The sequence below is a fragment of the Dysidea avara genome, chromosome 13 (assembly GCF_963678975.1).
Source record: "Dysidea avara chromosome 13, odDysAvar1.4, whole genome shotgun sequence".
NCBI lineage: Eukaryota > Metazoa > Porifera > Demospongiae > Dictyoceratida > Dysideidae > Dysidea > Dysidea avara.
Genome location: NC_089284.1, coordinates 13,368,052 through 13,390,021, shown reverse-complemented (window position 1 = coordinate 13,390,021; position 21,970 = coordinate 13,368,052). Strand labels below are relative to the sequence as shown.

Below are 21,970 nucleotides of genomic sequence, written 5' to 3'. Positions count from 1 at the left end.
CTCTTAACCCAGATGTTTTGAACACTGCACACTTTTCACAGTTGGTTGCTTTGGAATGACTTACTTATATAGTACACATTTATTCTGTAGGACTTATTTTTATTGAGATTATCAATCACATCATGAACTAAACTGATATTCACTCTTATTCATGTGTAGCTCAGATGCATTCTAGGAGCTTTTCTAAGTGGCATTGACCTGAGATGTGCTCATCAGAAGATCCTCCTATTGCTATACCATTATCACAATACTGGCAAGAAGGTACTTATCTGTGTGTTGTGTGTGTTTGGTATGAGAGTATACATGTCTGAGCATTTACACATACATATACATGTTTAGGGGTATATGTGTACATATGTACATGTATGTATGTATGTATGTATGTATGTGCTGTGTAAATACCATTGCTATAATATATGTACTCAACACATGTACCAACATGGTGTCTGCTTATTATGTATACACATATCCAGCTACTACTAAAAAGTCAGAAAAGAGTATTCCTCTCTATTACACTGGAGTGGTTCAAAGATGTGGTCAATCGATACTTCAAGTTTTACATGGTATGTAATTTGTGTTGTCTTACAGCATTCTACTTTAAAAACATTTCTACTTTATCATTTACACATTACTAGTTAGCTATCTTTTATTTTTGGAGTTGTACGTACGTACAGTGTACTGTATGTATTAACCACTGTGTTTCATCATAAAATGAATTCTCATTTAGCAATGAAACTACATGACTGAAAAAGATCTTAATTGACATAAGTTCTAACACGTCTGACTCTATACATTTTTACCTTTGAAAGCAAAATATCCTCTGTAATGTAGCAGGAGTGGGTGGGTTGTTCAAAAGTCTCTAGAGAGATTCCACTTCACTACATATATAATTGTATATGTTCGTTTTATTTTGTGGCTATACAGGATAACATGAGAAAGTTCTCAACATTATGGAATAATCCTGTCACTCAACATAGTGCCCTGAAGAGTTTCTTATCCCATGTAAGTTATCAGTAGTAAATGTAGATACTGTAAGGGTGTTCAGTACCAATAGCAACATTTGTGTTAATGATATCTACACAACAACAGCCAAACTGTAAAAAAAGACTGTGGCCTTCAATAGCCTGGGTGGAAAAGAAGTGAAATCAAAGGTGCAGATGACGTTAATGCTGATAAATCAATGCACACAACCATTATTAAAATTTATCAGCATTAATGTCATTACAGCATTTCTACACAACTCTTTTTCGCCCAGGCTAAAAAGCCGCACCCCTTTTACAGCTTGGCTGTTTTTGTGGAGATTTCATTTCTTTTTGAACTCTGTATAGCCCCAAAGCCAGCCATAGGCTGGCTTGGGGTTTATTTTAACCACATTTCTTATCTACAGACACAATAATGATCAGAAGTTATAATTATATTGTTTTTGTTATTTGACTTTTTATATTATTGTAATACTCTAATAGAGTGTACATTTTTTTGAGGAATTCTAATAGAACACACATAGAATGTTCTACAATAATCTAGAATTTCCATTTGTAGATCTATGAAATTACTAATAAGTAAATTTTAGCTAGGATTTTTCCATTTACGTATAAAGTACAAATTAAGTGAGGTGATAGCAGTGGCTCAGTGGTTAAGGATGTATGGAGGTCCCTGGGCCAGGCTCTGGTAAGTTTTTTTGACATTTTCATGCACTTTTTATACCCCATGGTGACTGTCTATTGGACACCATGATTTACAGTTGATCAAAAGGCACTGCTACCATGGTTAGCCTATGTATGCACCAAATTTCAAGATATTCTCATAAGTGTTAGCTGTGACTGAAGTTCAATCTTTTTTTATGCAAATAAAAGTTCATAGCACCACGGACACTTATCAGATTCCTTGCAAACTTAGTACATAAACCTTTATATGCTCTTGATCTATATCAGATTTCAAGGCAATTGGATTATGCTTTTACTGTTTTGCAAAGTATGCAAAAAAGAATAATCTAGGCCCTGTGGATACCTTAAGAACGAGAAAAAAAATCGAAACTTTGGCTGCTGGTATCTCACAAATGGCTGGTGAAAATTTACTTAAAATTGCTGTGTAGCCTACCCAACTAGGCAGACAGCTATAATGCAAAAATGGTGTGCTTTGGAGAAGGAACATGGGGCTATGCAGGTGTGAAAATCACGTTTTCTTTCTTCCTGTCAATGTACACACATGGTATGATGTGCTGGCTTTCTTGGCCACACAACACAACACCATGTGTCTTGATGCCTAAATTTGACAAGCTTTGAATCTAGCTGATAGCTGATACAGCGAAACATATATTCTGGTCACCTTTCAACTAAAATTCTTGATCATGGTTGCATTAGACAGGGTACTTTGCACACAAATGACACTCATAGAAATTTTTCAGTGACCAGTTTAAACAGGAACCCTTATTACTTATCAGAGCAGGTTTCATTGTATGTGCTGTACTGTGTTTTGTAGTATACTGCAGTGTTTAGTGTACATTTAGGATGTAAAAATTTAACCCCCAAAGGTCATTTATTCACTTCCACAAGTTTTCTCATTCACTAAGGTTTAAATTTTCTTGCTTTTCATTGTTATTTGAAATAATCTGTCAAAGCTGCTAAAATGTATAGATTCTTGCAGTCATATTCTATCACAAAATATACAAAATTTATACATCATAGTTGACATAATGGAGTACTTTAGAGTGGAGAGTTGATTGAATAGTGACTATTCAATTAGTACTAGTAATAGCATGGGTAGCAGTGAAATTTGGGATAAATACCATGAGTGTTGCATTGAAAATGGGTAAAATTTCACTCGGCTTCGCCTCATGAAATTTTACGCATTTTCGTCTTGTCCAATTTCAATGCAACACTCGTGGTATTTATCCCAAATTTCACTGCTACCATAGATATTAGACACCCCTGCCTGAATTGGAAGCACACGTATAGTGCCCATACAAAACTACGTGACTATCCACATTTCACGTCTGAAGTTTTGAAACACTCTTTTTCTTTCGAAGATTCTGTTTTAAATTGTTTCTTGGGTAGCGATTGGCCTACTACTGGTATAGGTGTTTTCCATATAAAAAATATTTGAACATGTTTGTGAAAATGGCAGGGTTGAACAAGTCTAGTTTAAAGCTGATACTTATTACTAACTAACACTACATGTACTGGTATGTGTTTCATTGTATATTCACTCCAGTTTAGTCAAGTTCACAAATCCTGCCTCTCATATCAACCTTTTGCACTTGTCAAACTTCTAGATAATACACATCAGTACACCCACTATGAATAGGCCAAACCTTATATTCCATAGCGGTACGTTTACTACTCACCAGTAAGCAAATCATGTTCTTATAAAATATACTCCCGGTACTATGTACAGTATAAGGGGGGGAAGTGCGGATAGATTAGGTGGTACTTAGAAGTTTCCAATCCCGTATGGGGTGTCTATTATCTATGCTGCTACCCATGCTATTCCAGGTTAATACCATATTCGTACTTTGGTTGCCAAGCAACAGTTGTTAATGGCTCAAATGGAGAATCAAATCAAAATAGCCCATAGCAACCGTTGCTAGGCAACCACTAGTTGCTAGACAACCACCAACATGATAACCTTAGCAACCACCAATGAAATTGCAATTACAACTTTTCACTGTTACCAGTGAAATTTGAGATAAATTTCACTGCTGCTATTGGGACTTTTGTGTGGGTAGTGAAACAGGTATGGTATTACAGTATGTATTTTGATAAAGTAGCTATTTTAGTATAAAGTATAAAGTACACATAAATTGTTCATTTTTTCTGTGAAATATCCTTCAGGGTAGGACACCTTTCATACCAAATGTGAGCTAAATCAATCCAGCCGTCTGAGATATGTGCCTTCAAATTTTCTTGATATTTTTCTTCATCTTCTGTTAATTTTCTTTTCACACCACTTACAAAAATTACTATAACTCACACAAGCCATATTAGATTATTTTTAAATTCAGAGGGCATAAAGAATAATAGTGCATCTATTATACAATTTGTAAGTTCGAACTGGGGACCTCCACACCTATACGCCCAAACCCTTTACCATTCTGCCACTGATGTCAGTTACTCATCTCACTTGATTTTTCCTTATAAAAGGAAATTCTACACCAGTGGAAGTTCTAGTTCACTACACCAGAACAATTATAGTTTCACAGATCTATCCATGGCGAAATGATATCTAATCCAAAATAGCCATGCAAGTTGTGAAAAAGTGTGCAGCCTTCCAAAAATAGGCTAGTATGAAAAAAAAATGATATCAAAGGTACCAAGAAATGGCTGCAATGATATTATGCTGTCACTTAATTTGTGACATTACAAATTAAGTGACAGTATAATACATATCATTTCATATCACATCTTTTTCATACTAGAAGACCACACACTTTACAACAGCTTGGCTGTTTTGGATTAGAAAATAACACTGAACAGAGCTTTGTATACTGCACATGTTAAAATGAAATTATCTTCATTTATTTGATCAAATTATGCTTCCCTAAGCACTTTGTATAATTGAACTGGCCTGTACAGAAACAGTATTTGATTTTACACACTTTTTATTATGTATACAAACACCCTTCCTCATGTTAGACAATTGACTACCTCTGTGCAGGGCATAATGCATACAAATCAACAAACCATGCTATTTAAATTATACTCTTTGTTATGCTACAAAACCAAATTCTCTTTAATATTATGCTATACGATATGTTTTAACTTCCTTGTAATCATACAGTAAGGTGGTACTGTATATTAGGGATCATGAAGAACTGCCAAAAAAATCCAGCCTCAATTTCCCTTCATGACTACTTGGCTGCATTGGTTAGCCCAAAAATGTCTTCAGACCAACCTCAAATCTTTCCAAAAAGTTTCTGTGGAATTTTAAAAATATTTTATTTAACAGAATTTTATGCTGACTGACTAACTATAACTAACTGACTAACTAACTAACTAACTAACTAACTAATTAACTAACTGAAAACATTAACTCCGGTGCCATCCTTTCTTTTGAGGTGGTATGCATGCATGGGTTCACCAGTCAATATAATAATGTTACAAAAAAGTAAGCAAAGAATCTTAAATTCAATTAGGGATCATAGAAAAATAGTAGGCAAACAAGGGAGGTCACCTACACCTGCATACATACTGGTGGACATTTAATCCCTAACTTCAGTCATGGGCATAGACTGAAGTTAGTAAATGTCCACTAGTATATCTGCAGGTGTAGGCGATCTCCCTTGTTTCCGTACTCTTTTTTTATGATCCCTAATCAAACTTAAAATTCCTAATTTTCCTTATACTTATACTATTAGATGTACTACATAAAGGACATGGCTCCTGATGTCTACAGCAAACATGTTGACTTTGTTTGGAAAAGTCTCTACACATTTCTGGATACAACATTGAGATCTAAGCCAAAGTCACTAGTACAAATAGGAAGAAACATTCCTAAAGTAAGCATGTATATATACTTACATACGTACATTATACTGTTGTTGTGTACATGCGTAAGTAGTGAATTATTCTTTTATAAATGATAGTTAGACTAACACATAGTATAGCCAATGAAGTTCTGAGTATTTTATCTTGCTGTGGCGTAATGAATTTTAGATTTACAATTAGTTGCACAGTAGTACACTGTACTACACTCTAAAAGAATTTATGAAGAGTGCAATTGTAGCTACATCAAAGTTAGATGTTGTGGCTTTCATTAATTTTTTATCGCTTGCTTATGAGGCTTCTAATATTTATTGTGCCTTGTTTTTCCATACTAAAATCTCACATGTTTAAAGTGTGCTACTTCTAAATCATTCCCATCTGTTCTTTTGTACATAGAATACATGCCATTCATCGTTTTTACTTTTGTATGATGATTGCTAGTACAAGTTATTTTGTAATAATAGATACTAAAGATTAGAAGAACAGTTAAGACACTTCAACAGCTGAAAAACAATTTGCCTTTTCTCGCTGCTGAAGTTACAAAAGAGTTAGAAGTAATTGCTGACAACCACACTGATCAAAGAGCTTATTCACGATGTAAAGAGGTGGGTACGTGATAAAAAGGTGATTTCTTCAGTGTGTCTGCATGCATGTAGCTGTCATCCATTATTTGTACTGGTATATCAGTTAGCTACATTCTTAGTTGTTATTTTTTTTAGTTTGTTACTGCTATTCTTGAGTTTGTGGAATCCAAACATGACCTGATTTCAAGTTATAAGCAACAAATGGACAATATGTCATTGAAGGTAATTTTGAAATGCATCTTTTGTATGAATATTGTCAGGAATCCATAAGCTGCCACAAGACATGCCTTGTGAAGCATGTTGGCTCCTGATAATGTGTATATACAGTAGGTGAGTGTGAATTACTTGTGTATACTCATTGTACATGTAGGAATGGAAGGCATTTGTCAGCAAATGTGGTGGCAAGCTAAATTTTTTCATCAAAAATTTGAAGGCAGTAGAGTTTCCATATGCTGATCAATTTTCTATGTCCATGGTTACTCTTCGCCCCAAAAAATTAGGACGAGTATGTGGAGTTGATATGGCTTGGGAGCTTGGATTGTTAAGTCAGAAGCCAGACCTAGAGTTTCCAGAAGCACATCAAGAATATGTCAATGATATGAAAAAGTACCTGAAGGAAGATAGTGAACTTTACCAACAGTTTAACAAGTATCAGAATTTAATTTCTGAAGCATTTAGTGATTATATATCCAACAAAGGTACTGTACAAATTATCCATGTGGACATTCATACACTGTACATGTAAGCCACATTCCTGTGCCAGTAGTATTCGATTTGCACCCTGTACTCTTAAATTCATAGCATAAAGTACTGCTATTATCCCAATTTGTTTAGAAATACTGTTTTACGTAGCTAGTTAGGTACATATGGTAGAGAAGCATATGTATGCCTGTACAAGGTTTCACAGGGAAGGGCAAAGAGAGAATTTTGTACCCCCTCCCCCAACATTAGAAACTGGGATTGACTGTTATGTCTCTTCTGAAATTTGTTCCCTACTGCTGATGTCTTGGCATCATGTGTTAGGAAGCATAATGTACGGTAACACCATTCTTTAGTATGTACTACCAAAATTGGGTTAAAGTGTCTCCAGATTCAATCTAGTGATGCATTTGCAAAGTCTTGTGTTTGAACAACAATTCTTTTAAATCAACTTTGACATTGATAGATAAAATAACTATGCAAGTGAGTGTACATTAACACTACAGTGATGGGAACTTTAATCCCGACCACTTAGAGTAGGTATGTCCCTCCCCTTACCAGCTCCTGGGCATACCCCTCAAATTTTTTTTTTTTTTTTTTTTTTTTTTGCAGAATAGCAATATAACTTCTAGAAAATCACTGCTGTTTATACATTTCCTACTCTTTCATCTGTGCTATACACAATCTGTTTATTAGTATAACATTGTAGCCACTCTGCCTTTATCATTTCAGATCAACACAGGAGAGCCAGTCCAGTTAGTTGTGGTGGGGCAGCTTTAACACCATCAGTTGGACTTGGAATGGAATTGCAGAGTTTGTTGGGACCAAATTGTCCAGTAACACATGACATTCAGTTCCAGTTAGATGATGGATCATTATTAGGTGCTCATTCTGTTGTGGTGTGTGCCAGGTGTAGCTGGTTTATGAATGCTCTACAGAGGTAGGTATTATGACATTTATTTCATTGTTCAGTGCATTAGATTGTATGTATATTACAATAAGCGTGTGCCCAAGTGGTTTAAAGGTTGTGATACATACAGTACATACATACATACACACATACATACATACATACATACATACATACATACATACATACATACATACATACATACATACATACATACATACATACATACATGCATGCATGCATGCATACATACATGCATGCATGCATGCATACATACATACATACATACATACATACATACATACATACATACATGTATACATACATACATACATGCATACATACATACATACAAAGGTACATACATGCATGCATACATACATACACAAGGCCGGAGGAGACGATCCGGTTGGTCAGGCCTGAGCCGGACCAATAATCTGGAGCTGGACCAACTAGCTGACCAGCTTGAACTATATTACTTTCATGCAATCTCTGGACAATCATATTTACATGTACATTTCAGATGTTATTGAAAATGCATGGCATGAGTAGTTAGTTACCTATAGTTTCTCAGCCTAACTAAAGCACAAAACTACACATACAGTACTTCCAATTACCTTACAGTACAGAATAACATTTGTATCGTTTTGTACAGAAATGATTGTGGGTTCTACGTATCACGCGTGCTGACAGTTGATATTAATTTATCACGTGTACGGTAGGTGCCTTCTTTGATTCTAAACCAGCACACTTATATCACAATTCAATCTTCATAAATAATCATTAGCATTTCTTGGCTTGGCTTCTTTTACTGGGTGAAGGGCTGGCAGTGACAAGCTAGGCGTCTCATTCCGCGGCAGGAAGCTGTACACCCATACATTACATGGCAGCCATCTGGATGAGGTCTTGAGTAGAATCACTCCTCTTCAACAACCCACTCATCCTGTCGAAATACTGAGCAAACTCTCAGTCTCACCCCACATCGTGCCATTTTCGAATAGTGATTGATCTCGTGACTGTCCACCAGTATATTTACGTGATGATCCGTTCACTTATATTGCATACAAACCAGTATAGTATACTGCATTTTTGTAGCTGTGTAGCTATTCACTGTATCCGGCTAGCTGCCTACTTGTAAATATATTAATTATAGGATAAGGCAATTGCGTGGGTTCCCTGTGAAATTTGGAGGGAAAGTTGCAAGTTGCTAGTTAGTTTTACTTTAAAATTTAGCATCCATTTTCAAGCCTTTAAATTGCAAAAATTCTGCAACTCCTGGGGGTTGCACCCCCAGACCCCCTTGAACTTCTAATTGTTATAACTAACTGTACACTGCATGAGCCTAGCAAGTTTCATGCTGTGTCCCCTGTATGTCAGGTCTACAATTACCTATACATATATAGTATAGAAAGTCTGAAGAACAACAGATAGCTACAGACTTGAGATTTATATTGCTAACTAGCAATGAAATATCACTAAAATTGCATATCTGAGTGTCTAATTTTCAATCATTTCCTGTGGGGGCATGCCCCCAGACCCCCCTAGAATGCTTATGCTTTACACTTCGCACACTGTGCAGCAACTCCTCTCATTGGCAGCATCATGTATATAATAGCAACTTCAACATATACAATGTCCTGACCAACTCAATTTTCCCTCCTCTGGCCCTGATACATACATACAAACATACATACATACAAACATACACACATACACACACACACACACACACACACACACACACACACACACACACACACATGTACATACATATATACATACATATGTACATACGTGTGTACATACATACATGTATACGCAATTTAGGAAACTCTATGCAACTTGTATTTCAACCATCATGCTTTTGTAATGTGTATATTTAACTTGCTAAACGTTTTCATCTAATTGTTGTAGTGGAATGAAGGAAAGTGTGGACAGAAAGATTCCACTTCCTGGAGTGTCACTAGATACAGCTGAAGCATTTGTGTTTGTCCTCTACACTGGTAGTCTACCAGAAGATATACAGTGTCAAACACTGGATCATGTTGAAGTACTAGCTGAGATGATGAGTCTTAGTCACCGATTGGAACTTTATGGTAACAGCTAATTGTAATGTATAAATAGTTACAGAGCTTATGTACTTAATGTAATGTGACCAAATTTTACAAAGCTGATCCAAATCACACCTCAAGCTAAATCAAAATCAACACCACCAGAACCCTACGAATCGCTGCAACGAAAAATCACGTGATTTTAAGACATTTGTATCGTTTTCTACCAGAAGAAAGTGACAAACTTGGCTGCCACGCTGGTGTTATTCAAGTTACACTTAGCCTAACACATGACAATAGTTAGGTAGTTGATTGGAGGATATCGATTTTTTGCGTTGCGGACCCTATACTAGGTATGTACGAAACCACACCCAATTGCTGTCTGTAAAAGAGAGAGAGCCATCATTAGTAATAAGATGATACATACAATACATTATTAGTCCTCAGTCTCGTGCGACCACAGTCAGATCTGTGATCTTGTGGGCACGGCAAGGAATGTGTACATGTAAAATTAAAAAAAAACTAACAACAGCAACAACAATAATTACAAGACAAAATTAAGTTAAGTGCTCAGTTGACCAGTCACTACAATTCCTGGCCAAGAAAATCTTTTGCGAACATGTCATACATTGACAAGCAGCATTGTTGAGGATCTGTCGGATGGAAGATTTGGTGGCTACAGAAAGTTGTACAAAGTCAATAAAGTTCTTGATGTTTTGAAACTCACAGTAGCTACGTGGAGCCAAACCCACTGACTGATTTTAAATTATAAACTTACCGGCTTAGTTATTATAACTACTCGTTTACTCAACACGAATCGAACGCTTTAACGTACTCTCGCTCGCTTGAGACTACCCGAAACATAGCTCTTATCACACACCTCAGCTTTAATTAATCCGGATCAATCCGGGTCACATCTGGGTCAAATCCGGGTCAGTGGGTTGTCTGGGTCAGCAGTAGTGACCCGGTTTCAATGCTGGTTAAAACCAACCTTGAGTACTTTGAATAATGCTGAAGTAGTCTATCATCAACTCAAAGTATTGGCGGTTTGATTTTATTGGTCAGTTTCTGGTGGCAGCACGATCTGTGCAGCTTTTTGGCGACAGACAAAATGTTTCTTCCTCTGGAGCACAGGACAAGCAGAGCAGCAACTGCGCCGTGGGTCAGCAATGACCAGTACTAGGTAAAGTACCTGCATGCGGAGTATGGTTATAATTGAAACTTGTTAGCCATCTGGCTGAACCATCTATATACTGAAATTAGGCCAAAATGATGCGATTTTTGCAAACAAATACCAGAATGGTTGATACATCAGTGAGACAGTCTCCAACAACAAGGATACGAAGCTTATAAACACCTAAAAATACGGCTATCTCGCCCAGTAAACGCATAGAGCAATCCAATGCATGAAATAGCCACCCACTTGATCGATATTCAAATCTCGGAAAATACAACCATAATCTATTGTAATGACCTTAAAATCACTTGGAATTAAGTGACAATCAGTTTGTGTGCATTAGGTTCAGCATCTCGATTAGCCCAGCAGTCTAAGACTCTCCCTATGATGCCATCACAGCATAAAACACACCTGCACTGGCCCAGACCACGCCTGAGTGAACAATTAACAAAAATATTTACAAAAGAAGCACACTGCATGGTTCCTATTCAGAAATGAAAGCGATTTAGTGGGTATTTCCGCGATTTGAATTTCTATCACGTGAGTGTCTATTTTATGCATTGGATTTCTCTATGCGTTTACTGGGCGAGATAACCGTATTGTTAGGTGTTTATAAGCTTCGTTTCCTTGCTGTTGGAGACTGTCTCACTGATGTATCAACCATTCTGGTATTTGTTTGCAAAAATCGCATCATTTTGGCCTAATGTCAGCATATAGATGGCTCAGCCAGATGGCTAACAAGCTTCAATTATAACCATACTCCGCATGCAGGTACTTTACATAGTACTGGTCATTGCTGACCCACGGCGCAGTTGCTGCTCTGCTTGTCCTGTGCTCCAGAGGAAGAAACATTTTGTCTGTCGCCAAAAAGCTGCACAGATCGTGCTGCCACCAGAAACTGATCGATAAAATCAAACCACCAATACCTTGAGTTGATGATAGACTACTTGAATAATGTTGAGAGTGAATATCGTGGCATACGAAGAACCCTACGAATCGCTGCAACGAAAAATCAAGTGATTTTAAGACAATTGTATCGTTTTCTACCAGAAGAAAGTGACAAACTTGACTGCCACGCTGGTATTATTTAAGTTACACTTAGCCTAACACATAACAATAGTTAGGTAATTGATTGGAGGACATCGATTTTTCGCATTGCGGACCCTACCTAGTATTACAATTTCCCAATATATTAAAGTGGGTGTGGCTCACAAAAGTACTTATTCTGCTGCAAGACTAGACTATATACAACTCATACAATAATTGATTAGTGGGTGTGGCTCCACGTAAGCTTGCAGACAGCAACGAACAAAGTTTCGTGCTACAGACTGCACTTACTAATAAATGGGCGTGGCTGAGCATATGTTTGTAACATGATAAGTGGGCGTGGCTCACGAAAAAGCTATGCGACTAGTGTTTATAAGTTCCACGTCGCCAAACGATCAATTTCGTTTCTCACGTGATCCAATCCGGGTCAGACCTGGATAATTTGTAAACCGGGTCTGACCCGGAGAAAATGTGACCCGGATGACCCGATCCGGTTTCAATGCTGGTTTTAACAGCCAGATGGTATGATAAGCTTGAATGGAAATTTCTGGCCTTGTAAAAGACCTGGCTTGATGAAAATCAGTGATACACTGATGTATGGCCTGACTAAACATTTTGTGTATTGATTTTGCTGCCTATCATCCACTAAAGACTAAAGAGGTAGCGTAGCCCTGTAATCCCTTGTCTGTACTTCAATCATAGTCTAACTCTATTTATATTTAGAAGCAGCTATACATCTACCATATAAAAGTGATCTAATAGGTAATAAATTGATGCATTTCTTGTGCAAATTTCATATGCATGCTCACTGTGGCAAGTTATATGGCTTTAATCCGTTTATCCCAAACTTCTAATGTGTGATTTGGATCGTTTTCTCAAAATCCAGTCAGATATGTATGTGCATGCATGTATATAGAACATACATCTACTCTAATACATCACACAGTGGAAATTAATTTATACAGACATTTTACATGCAGGTAATAGTTGGATGCAATATTGTGTTGTTGCTACGTATTTTTGTTTAGACTTGTTTAGTGTGTGTGAGGCAAAGCTGGTGTTCTGTATCAGTGAAGAAAATGCTGTTAGTTTATTGACTTATGCTGATGTACTACAAGCACAGTTACTTTATGGGAAATGTGTACAGTTTATTACTGGTTATCCTTCTCTACAAATGTCAGAAGAATTCAAACACTTGTCACTGAAGGCTAGAACCTTTATTGAAGGAGAATATGCAAGGTCTGTTTGTAATATTAAAATTATAATCATTTGTCTTAAATTATGTGTGACAAACTGTTTTTTATGGTCTGTTTTTATATTCTTTCCTTTCCATAATATCAAATATGTTATTGTCAGTTAATTATCTTGGTCACAATCAAATAACTTTAGGGCAAGTGGTAATGGAAGACAATCTCCACAGCACTTAGCTAAACAGGTCAAGCCATTTGTGAGTGATGAAGTAGCTAGTAATGAAATATATTATGTGCTTGTTGTAGTATTTTAAACAAATGTCTCGCTGTGAACTACACAACATAACACAAGTAACAAGTGTTGCTCAACTTCAGACAAAGAAGGATGAAGTTGAGAAGACGGTTCCTAGTGACACTACTGATAAAGTCTCTATACAAGCTATCCTTAAAGATTTGAGGTAAGGAAATTGTATAATTTATACATGTACATACATATGCCTGTTTGCTGGCATTGCTTTGTAAATGTTGCATTAAGCAAGCATTTGTATGTCTATACACACTAGGGATGCAGCAATTATGCCACAATAAATCACCTATTGTATGCTTATGAGAAATGCCCATTTTCCCATTGGCCAAAAATGTGGTTTATGAGACCATTATTATTTTTACATTGATGTTTTCAGCTTCAAATAGTTTTGTATATTCTTTTAACTGGTTGCAATATTTTGTTTCACAATCATTCTATCTGAGAAACATGAGAGAGAGAGTCCATATTAACAAGTGTTATCTGTCAGAGTCTATGTGCTTTTGGATGGCCGATGATCTTGAATGTAATGGATGATGTCATATGACTTCTTGGAGAGGTGAATCCCCTATAGGTAACCAGCTGTCTGAGCAGCAGAATTTAACGGTTAGTTGTTAGAGCTACTTGCAGAGTACAAGTTACTGAAGTCAGTTATGACTAGGAAGTGTAGTCAAATATCCATCTGTCAGCATCACATTACCGCCAAGGGAGGAGTATCAGTCCAACAATGAGTGGGCTTCTTCAATAGTGATTATCAGAAAGAAATATAATACAATCTGGCTGCATTCAATTGAATGCTGAGACTAGACTGGATGTGTACCCAATGCCAAGGCTAGGGTCAATGACATGTTAGATCAGGTGGGTAATGTTAAATTGATCATGCCAATTCCTGTTACAAAAGAGGACCGGCACAAGACTGCATTCTTTGCCACCAAAGGACTTACCAGCTTAGAACTGATGCTGTTTGGTCTCTATAATATGTCAACAACATTCCAGAATATGATAGACCAAGGTGATCAGTTTGCCAGTGCCTACCTTGACATCTTTTAACCTACGTAGTTTGCCAGTTCAGGTGTTTAGCACCACCTGAATGGCCATCTGTCACATTTGAGAGCAGTGTTGAGTAGATTGTTGAAGTTGGGGTTGATGACTAAACTTTTGAAGTATTTGACAAAATGTACCTACTTAGGACATGTGGTTGGTAATGGAGTAGAGGTGTACCAATATGGTTTTTTTGGCATGTACTGATATCCGATATTGATGCCACCAGAAGAAGCCGATAACTGATAGTTGATCCGATATTTGCATTGCAGTTGTGAGCAAACAAAGTGTACATTTACCTACAACATGTGCATGTATTCATTGCTATACTCTGCCTGTGGTGGTAGCTTGGTTGTCTATTGTGCAATCCAGACAATTAGGCACCCACAAACATTATTATGTATACTCCCATGAAGCCTTAAACGGATATTTCTGCCCTACTCCGAATTTTAATGGATTGTGAGAAAGCTGGCACAGCGAGTTTCCTTGGTTATCCTGTAAATTTACAAAGGTACTATATAACTGCTATTTGTAAAGACTTTCCAGCAACAAACACAAGAAAATCAAGTGTATTTATATGGCTTCTCGTAGCGTAGCACTTATTGTAGAGAGAACAATAAGTCACTGGCACTATACAGCCACATGGATAACGTAGAAAACCAATATTTAATCCTGTTATGTACATACTATTGCTACTGCATAAATATTGGTAGCAATATCAGTCCTCCTACTGTTCTGTATCAATACTTATATTGGTAAAAAATGGACTCTTGAATGTTGACACTTAATTAATTATACGTATATATATATATATATTGTAACTTTTTTTTCCTTGCCACACCCACTCTTGGGGTATAGCCACAGTGTGTGTCTGAGGACTCGTTTCACGTTATTGTTGTTGTAACACTCAATTTTCATCAATAAAATGATAGTCTTTCCCATATCGGTGGCCGATATTTTAGCCGATCCAATTATTGGTACACATAGAGTGGTGAAGCCTGAAGTGAGTAAGCTGCAGTCAATATACCAGTTCCCACGGCCAACAAGTAACAAGTTTACTTGCTTTTGGGGCTTACTGATGGGACGATCCCTGCGCACTTCTTTACCTCAGGTACAAGACCAATACATACCACACTGGGAATACCTTGAAACATTTAAAGAGCTAAATGCCGAATTTAAACTCAAACAGAAGATGGCTTATGATCAACGTCATCGAGCTCACTCTCTTTCTCCTATCCCTGATGAGGAGGAGGTGTGGATAACAACTGGCCAGTCAACAACATCAGGCCAAGTCAGATCTCAAGCCGACGCCCCTCGCTCTTATATTGTAAATACACCTCAGGGGCCAATCAGACGTAACCGCTGCCATCTCCGTGTGGTTCCAAACAGTAGTAGTACTAACACTGTACAGCCTGATAGCACCAACCCTGTGGTCACAGTAAACCCGGACACACAACAACCTAGTGGCAACTCTTCAAGACCTGTTACCAGATCAATGACTGGAACGGTTACACGTCCACCCGACCGACTACGGTTTTGAACCTTAAAGGAGGGGAGATGTAGTGATAGACTTAGACAGAACTTGCACATGCACACACCATATTTGTAACACTAGGCTATTTTTAGATTGTGCACGTGATGTACTGATTGACACGTTTTAATACATATTACTACAACTGGTTAGGCCACTCCAAATAAATTCTGTTTCCTGTCCTGGACTCAGGCATATTTGCATGTGGGCAGGCGGTCCATTTTCATTATTTCATTATAAGATTGACAGCTTTTCAAGCCATTATTTGCCTGGCACAACCATATAAAGCTGCATAAAAGCATGCTTAAGTTTGCATCTCTTTTATGTTTCAAAAATAACTGCCAACTTGATAGCATGTTGACACATGAGCTGACAGTGTTACAAGATAGCTTTTACTGAACCTGTACAGAATGCAAGAATAATCGGAAAATAATGGAGACTACGGAATAATGGAATATTTAGAGCTGACAGTAATCAGATGAGGGCGGTGGACAGGAAACAGAGGAGTGGCCTTACTATAACTGCTTCATTCCAAGTGTGTATAATTGTATATGCTACTATACTTCTGTACCACTAACAAATTTAACGAGGAAATTTAACGAGGGTCATCTGGAATATGGCTAAGGCATTTGACGAGTTGAAGGAGGTTTTATTGTCATCCCCTATAATGAGAAATCCTGATTTCACACATCCCTTTGTCATTCAGGTTGATGCTTCTGAAGTAAGGGTTGGAGCAGTACTGAGTCAGTCAGATCCTGGACCACCCTGTGGCCTACTTTAGCAGAAAGCTACTCCGCAATTGAGAAAGAATGCCTAGCTATTAAGATAGAAATTGAAGCCTTCTTAATGGAAGTTTGGTACACTTGTATGCCTGGGTTTTCTTTGCTAATTTGGAAAGGAATGGAAATACCTTCCTCTGTTCTCTCCACCAATCCAGTGGATTATAGTTCAACCACTGGGTGTTCAATGTAAGAATGTATTTCCCTTTTGCAGTTTTGATCTAGACTCATTGTTTCCTTTGTCGTTGAAGTTTTTGGTAAAATGTGGTTTGACACAGCTGTATCCATAAAATTAATGCAGAATCATAATGAGTAGAGAGGTCAATTTAAATAACAGGTTTGATTTCTTTTGTATGGGGTGGGTCATCATCCTTTAGTGAACAAATATCTTCTGCATGTTTTAAAATACAAGCTTAAGCTGTTACAGTATTCCTGTTCACTTGCCACAGCATCAGTAAGAGCTATAGTACACCATAGTGTTGCACCGATAATCGGATCGGTTATCGGAAAAACCATATATCGGCTGTATTTTTGTATATCGGTATCGGATTGGCACCATGATAGAAAAAGCAGCAGATATTATGTATTATTTAAAGACACATGGCCATGTGCACCAAACTATGTATAGAGTAGCATTTTACTGCTTTGCATTGTTGTTATTACTGCTTAAAATTGCTGTCAGCTATTGTTGTGGCACTACCACCACTACAAACAAGCTAAATTATAGTCCTTTATAAACAACTTTGTGATAAAATTCTCAGACATTCAGTATTATATCGGATCGGCTAAGATTATTGGCTTGGAAATATTATATCGGTTATCGGAATATCGGCAAAATGTCATATCGGTGCAACACTAGTACACCAGCAAGCTTTTTTTTCTAAAACAGAAATATGTGCAACACTATGCTTTATATGCCAACACTTCTGATCTTTAGCTAAATAGCAGATGAAAATAGCCTGCTGTTATTCAAGGATCCACTCAACCAGCATTATCGTTGGCCATTTTCAGAACATTCTCTTAGCCAACGCATGCACATTACTAAATTAATGCACAAGTATCCCCAGTCAAGTGTTACCACCATTAGTCCCAACAGGTGAGTATTAGGCCTTCTCCAACATAGTGATTATAATAATTATTATTATTATTTTAAAGTGTGCAGGTATCTAGTTGCTACTGTATGTTTTTCAATATATCATATGTAATAATGGTGTATTATAATTTTCATGGTATTATACTGTGCAATCCAAGTTACTTAAAAACGGGCTCGATATCAGTATATCTTGACCAAATATTGTGATATCATGCAGTGATACTGGTGTACCACCAACCATAAACATATGTTTATTGTTTAGCTTAAGTAATTTTTGTAGACCAGCTATGTCTGGCATGTTCTAGAACTTTTAGTATAAAGAGAGTATTGTGTGCCTTCATTTTGTCCTTGACATATGATTAAATTGCTGTTGATCAACTCTGCCTCAAACTTGCATCCTTCACATGCCACTTTTAATCTCGAAAGGACTTACTGTTCATGGTAACCAAAAATCCAGATGTTTTGATCACGTGAGTGTGGAAAGACAAATACAGAAATACAAACACACATTTTTTTTGTAAAACCAGGTGTCTGCCCACAGCCAGCTGTGAGTGCACCTGATTTTAAAATGGTGACATATTTTGTGAACACAAGGCTGCATAGAATGGTCTCAAAATATGCACTGTATACTCAATGTTTAATCTGACAGTTTTTACCTGTGTGCATGTATTCTACATAGCTATATAAAGTGTACTTTTACTTGTTATCTGTATGTGTTTTATTACAGACAAAGAGCTAAAGTGGCTCGTAAAGCTCTAGATTAACAGTTTAATAGTAATCTTCTGTATTTATTTTTGTAAAATATTTATAAATAATTTGTTTCATTGTTATTGCTGACAATTTTGTTCATTTATTTTACAGATGCACACATTCATTGACATATGATACAAAAATCATGCAGATATTATAAATTGTGATTAAAGTGAATCTGATGGACAAAATTAATGGCATGCTATCAATACCAGATAACACTATATAGCTACTTACTTAAGTACACAGTAAACACAAACTAATGAAAGTCACAACTAAATGTAGTGAAGGTCACTACTATATATCATACAGTAAGGTAGTACTGTATATTAGGGATCATGAAGAACTGGGCTTTTCCAGCCAAAAATATCACCCTAAAACTAGCCTCAGTTTCCCTTCATGACAGCTTGGCAGAATTGGTTAGGCGAAGCCAAGCCCAAAAATGTCCCCAAACCCTTCCAAAAAGTTTCTATAGATTTTTTTTTAAATTTAACAGAATTTTACACTGACTGACTAACTAATGCCTCCAGCCAAGCATAACTTGACAATGGATAAGGCCATGGGCTTGATTTCCTGTTGATGTTGCTTCATCCCGAGCAGATATGCCTTTTCGCCAACCGCAGTACATATAACACATGCATCATGGACTAATTGCCTTTGTCCTCCTTTGTGTTACAGTTCTTTTCACTGACAACACAAGGTGTCGATTCACGATAACGCAATACAGTTTCCTAGTGGCAGTGTTGGTTGTTATGCTTTTCGCCCATATTTTCTGTAGCGACTGGATTGATTATACAGATGTTTCTCCTACTGTTCTTCAATTTCTTGGTGTAATGGCCCGAATGGACACAGCATAGCTGAAAACAAACATAATGGCCACCTCCTTTTCTACTATGTAATTGATTATTGGGACAAGCATTAATTCTGATGAAAAATCACTATTATGGCAGTCTTAGTGCCATTCTTTCCTTTAATGTTGTATGCGCTGGTTCATTTGTCATAATTATTAGGGTCGGTAATGAAAAAACTGGATTCAGTGTTAGAACTGTTTTAAAAAGTTAGATATGTTAAATCTGGCAGTATAGGATGCTTTAATGATATCCTAAAAATCAGTAAATAGCTACTATATACTTTAAGTTTTAATTGCTTGTACAAAGCTAATCAAACTATTTAGAGTAAATTTGGTGGTACACCACCAAATTCTTTCCAACATCAAAATGCACTGTAAAAAACTGAATACTGTGGCAAACTGTGAATGTCACTTAGTGACAGTCACTAATATTTGGGCCACCATGCACAAAGAGGAATTTACAGCATCAATTAACTGCAGAGTTCTCATTTGACTTTAATTATTTAATATGCTTGACTGAATGTGTTATGGCTTGATGTGAGAATGCCATGTCAAGTTGCAGAGTTGTAAAATTATATGCCAAAAACCGAAATCTGTTTATGTGGAGACATGCAGTTGTAGATAGTTGATATACAACATAATTTGTAAGAAAGGTGGACTCTGTATACACTCCACTTATGAAAATAGTGAGTTTAAATCTTGCTGCATACATGCGGGTGAAGTCTGGGTCTTTGGTAGACAACGCTTACTTGGCTACCCGGTCATCCAGCAGCAAATTTACTGTTGAATGTTCCACAATACTAAGAGCAATAGCAATTGTCAAATGCTATTATAGTGCAACCAGACATAAACTTCCAACTCACCTGCCCGCACATTTATTCTATATCCCACTAGATACATTCTACAATGTTTATGTTTTCATGCCTTGCTCTGTATTCATAATTTACTGCTTTATTGTGGTTATACACGTTTGCAGTGTCTCAAAGTACACTTTTATAAAATAGTGGTTTTTGACAAATTTCACTGAAAAATCCATTATCTTGGTTTTAAATGTCATAAAAACAGAATTTCACAAATCCCCTCCTATGATTTGTTTAGAAATCTGGAACTACAAAATGTCAGGCCTAATGTATATGAGAGCTTTCATCAGTTACAAAATTATTGCCAAACTTAAAAGTATAATTTATAGAAGTAGATATAAAAAACCAAAAATATACAAATCACTACATAATTGTGGTTGTAGCCATGGTAACCTGTGCACAAATAGATACAGATACATGAGGGTAATGATGTACAAAAACAAAATAATATCTGGTGTAGATATGAAGTTAATTATGATCAAAAAGATATTAAATTAACTTTCTTTTGTTTGAAAGTTTATGCCCGGTTGCACACAAATGCTATATAGTTAGCTAGTATGGTATGCAGCGTAGAATATTATCGAGGATTGTCATGCAGCATGAATGCAACAGCAACTGCAAATTTTCACCTGGCTTGCATGCATATGTGTGGTACATTAATTGTTTCTGGTAACTCATGCAATGTAGATTATTCAGTCTCATCTGGGTAGGGAGGGAATCACGTGGTGCTGCATGTTTTCACTGCTGTGAAAATAGTGAAAGAAGTGGATGATGGTGTAGACTTGAACGAATGGCAGGTGATAAAAGAATTAGATTATCCATTTTTGTCAAAAGACATGGGTACACAGAAGGCATAAAACCTGTTAATGTGCTCCCCATCCAAAGTACATACATACACACACATAAGAACAAGTTTACAATTGTCAATTACAACAGATAATATGCATACAAAAAATAGTAACAAAACAGTCAATTAATTAATTAAATTACACAACAAGAAAACGACAAAGTACAGAGTGAAATGCAAGATGATTAACAACTGGAGAATGTGATGAGGAATAGAGTTCTAAAAAGGGGGTGTCAATGAAAAAAGAATGACAGTAAGGATTGATAGCTAGTTGCACAGGGAATAGAAAGTGTTGGTGGATGGGATCATGTGTTGGCATTAGAAAATCGTTAAATGAGATGGAAAGAAGAAATAATGTGTTCAGTTTGTGAGAGTCTTTTCACAGATCCAAAGACCATCCCTTGTCCGCACACATTCTGTAAGGATTGTTTATCAATGAGCATGGAATCAATGATGAAAATGGTGGGTGTGATTTGTTGCCTGTTATGTACATCGCAAGCAGCTTCAACAAAATGAGGTAGCATCCGTTTCTACAAACTTCACAATTAATCGTTTAGTGGAGATCTATAAAAGCAACAAAAGGCAGGAGAATTGGTGATGAAATGGAGCAGTTGTGAGGAGAGTTTGTCAGCAGTCATGTGGTGCATGGAATGTGAGAACTCTTTATGTCATGACTGCCACGAGATGCACAAGAAGTGGAGAGCTTTCAAGTCACACCATACTGTTCCTGTTAAGGAATTTCTGCTTGATCCCAAGCAAGTATGATTGTCTCAAAGC

At 36.8% G+C, this 21,970-nt stretch overlaps 1 protein-coding gene across 3 annotated transcripts in view; it reads left to right on the top strand.

The window, feature by feature from the left end:
- Nucleotides 1–18,827, top strand: part of LOC136242048 (uncharacterized) — a 33,787-nt gene extending 14,960 nt beyond the window's left edge. For 2 of the 3 annotated variants that reach the window (XM_066033373.1, XM_066033372.1), the window contains exons 6-18: nucleotides 160–261; nucleotides 474–563; nucleotides 925–1,002; nucleotides 5,354–5,494; nucleotides 5,945–6,085; nucleotides 6,200–6,286; nucleotides 6,435–6,762; nucleotides 7,496–7,703; nucleotides 9,588–9,769; nucleotides 12,977–13,187; nucleotides 13,338–13,395; nucleotides 13,445–13,596; nucleotides 18,614–18,827. In XM_066033373.1, the coding sequence (XP_065889445.1) occupies nucleotides 160–261; nucleotides 474–563; nucleotides 925–1,002; nucleotides 5,354–5,494; nucleotides 5,945–6,085; nucleotides 6,200–6,286; nucleotides 6,435–6,762; nucleotides 7,496–7,703; nucleotides 9,588–9,769; nucleotides 12,977–13,187; nucleotides 13,338–13,395; nucleotides 13,445–13,596; nucleotides 18,614–18,650 (1,815 nt within the window). In that variant the 3' untranslated portion in view covers nucleotides 18,651–18,827. The remainder of the gene's footprint in view (nucleotides 1–159; nucleotides 262–473; nucleotides 564–924; nucleotides 1,003–5,353; nucleotides 5,495–5,944; nucleotides 6,086–6,199; nucleotides 6,287–6,434; nucleotides 6,763–7,495; nucleotides 7,704–9,587; nucleotides 9,770–12,976; nucleotides 13,188–13,337; nucleotides 13,396–13,444; nucleotides 13,597–18,613) is intronic. The other variant, XM_066033374.1, reaches the window with a different exon arrangement.
- Nucleotides 18,828–21,970: the final 3,143 nt, after the last annotated feature.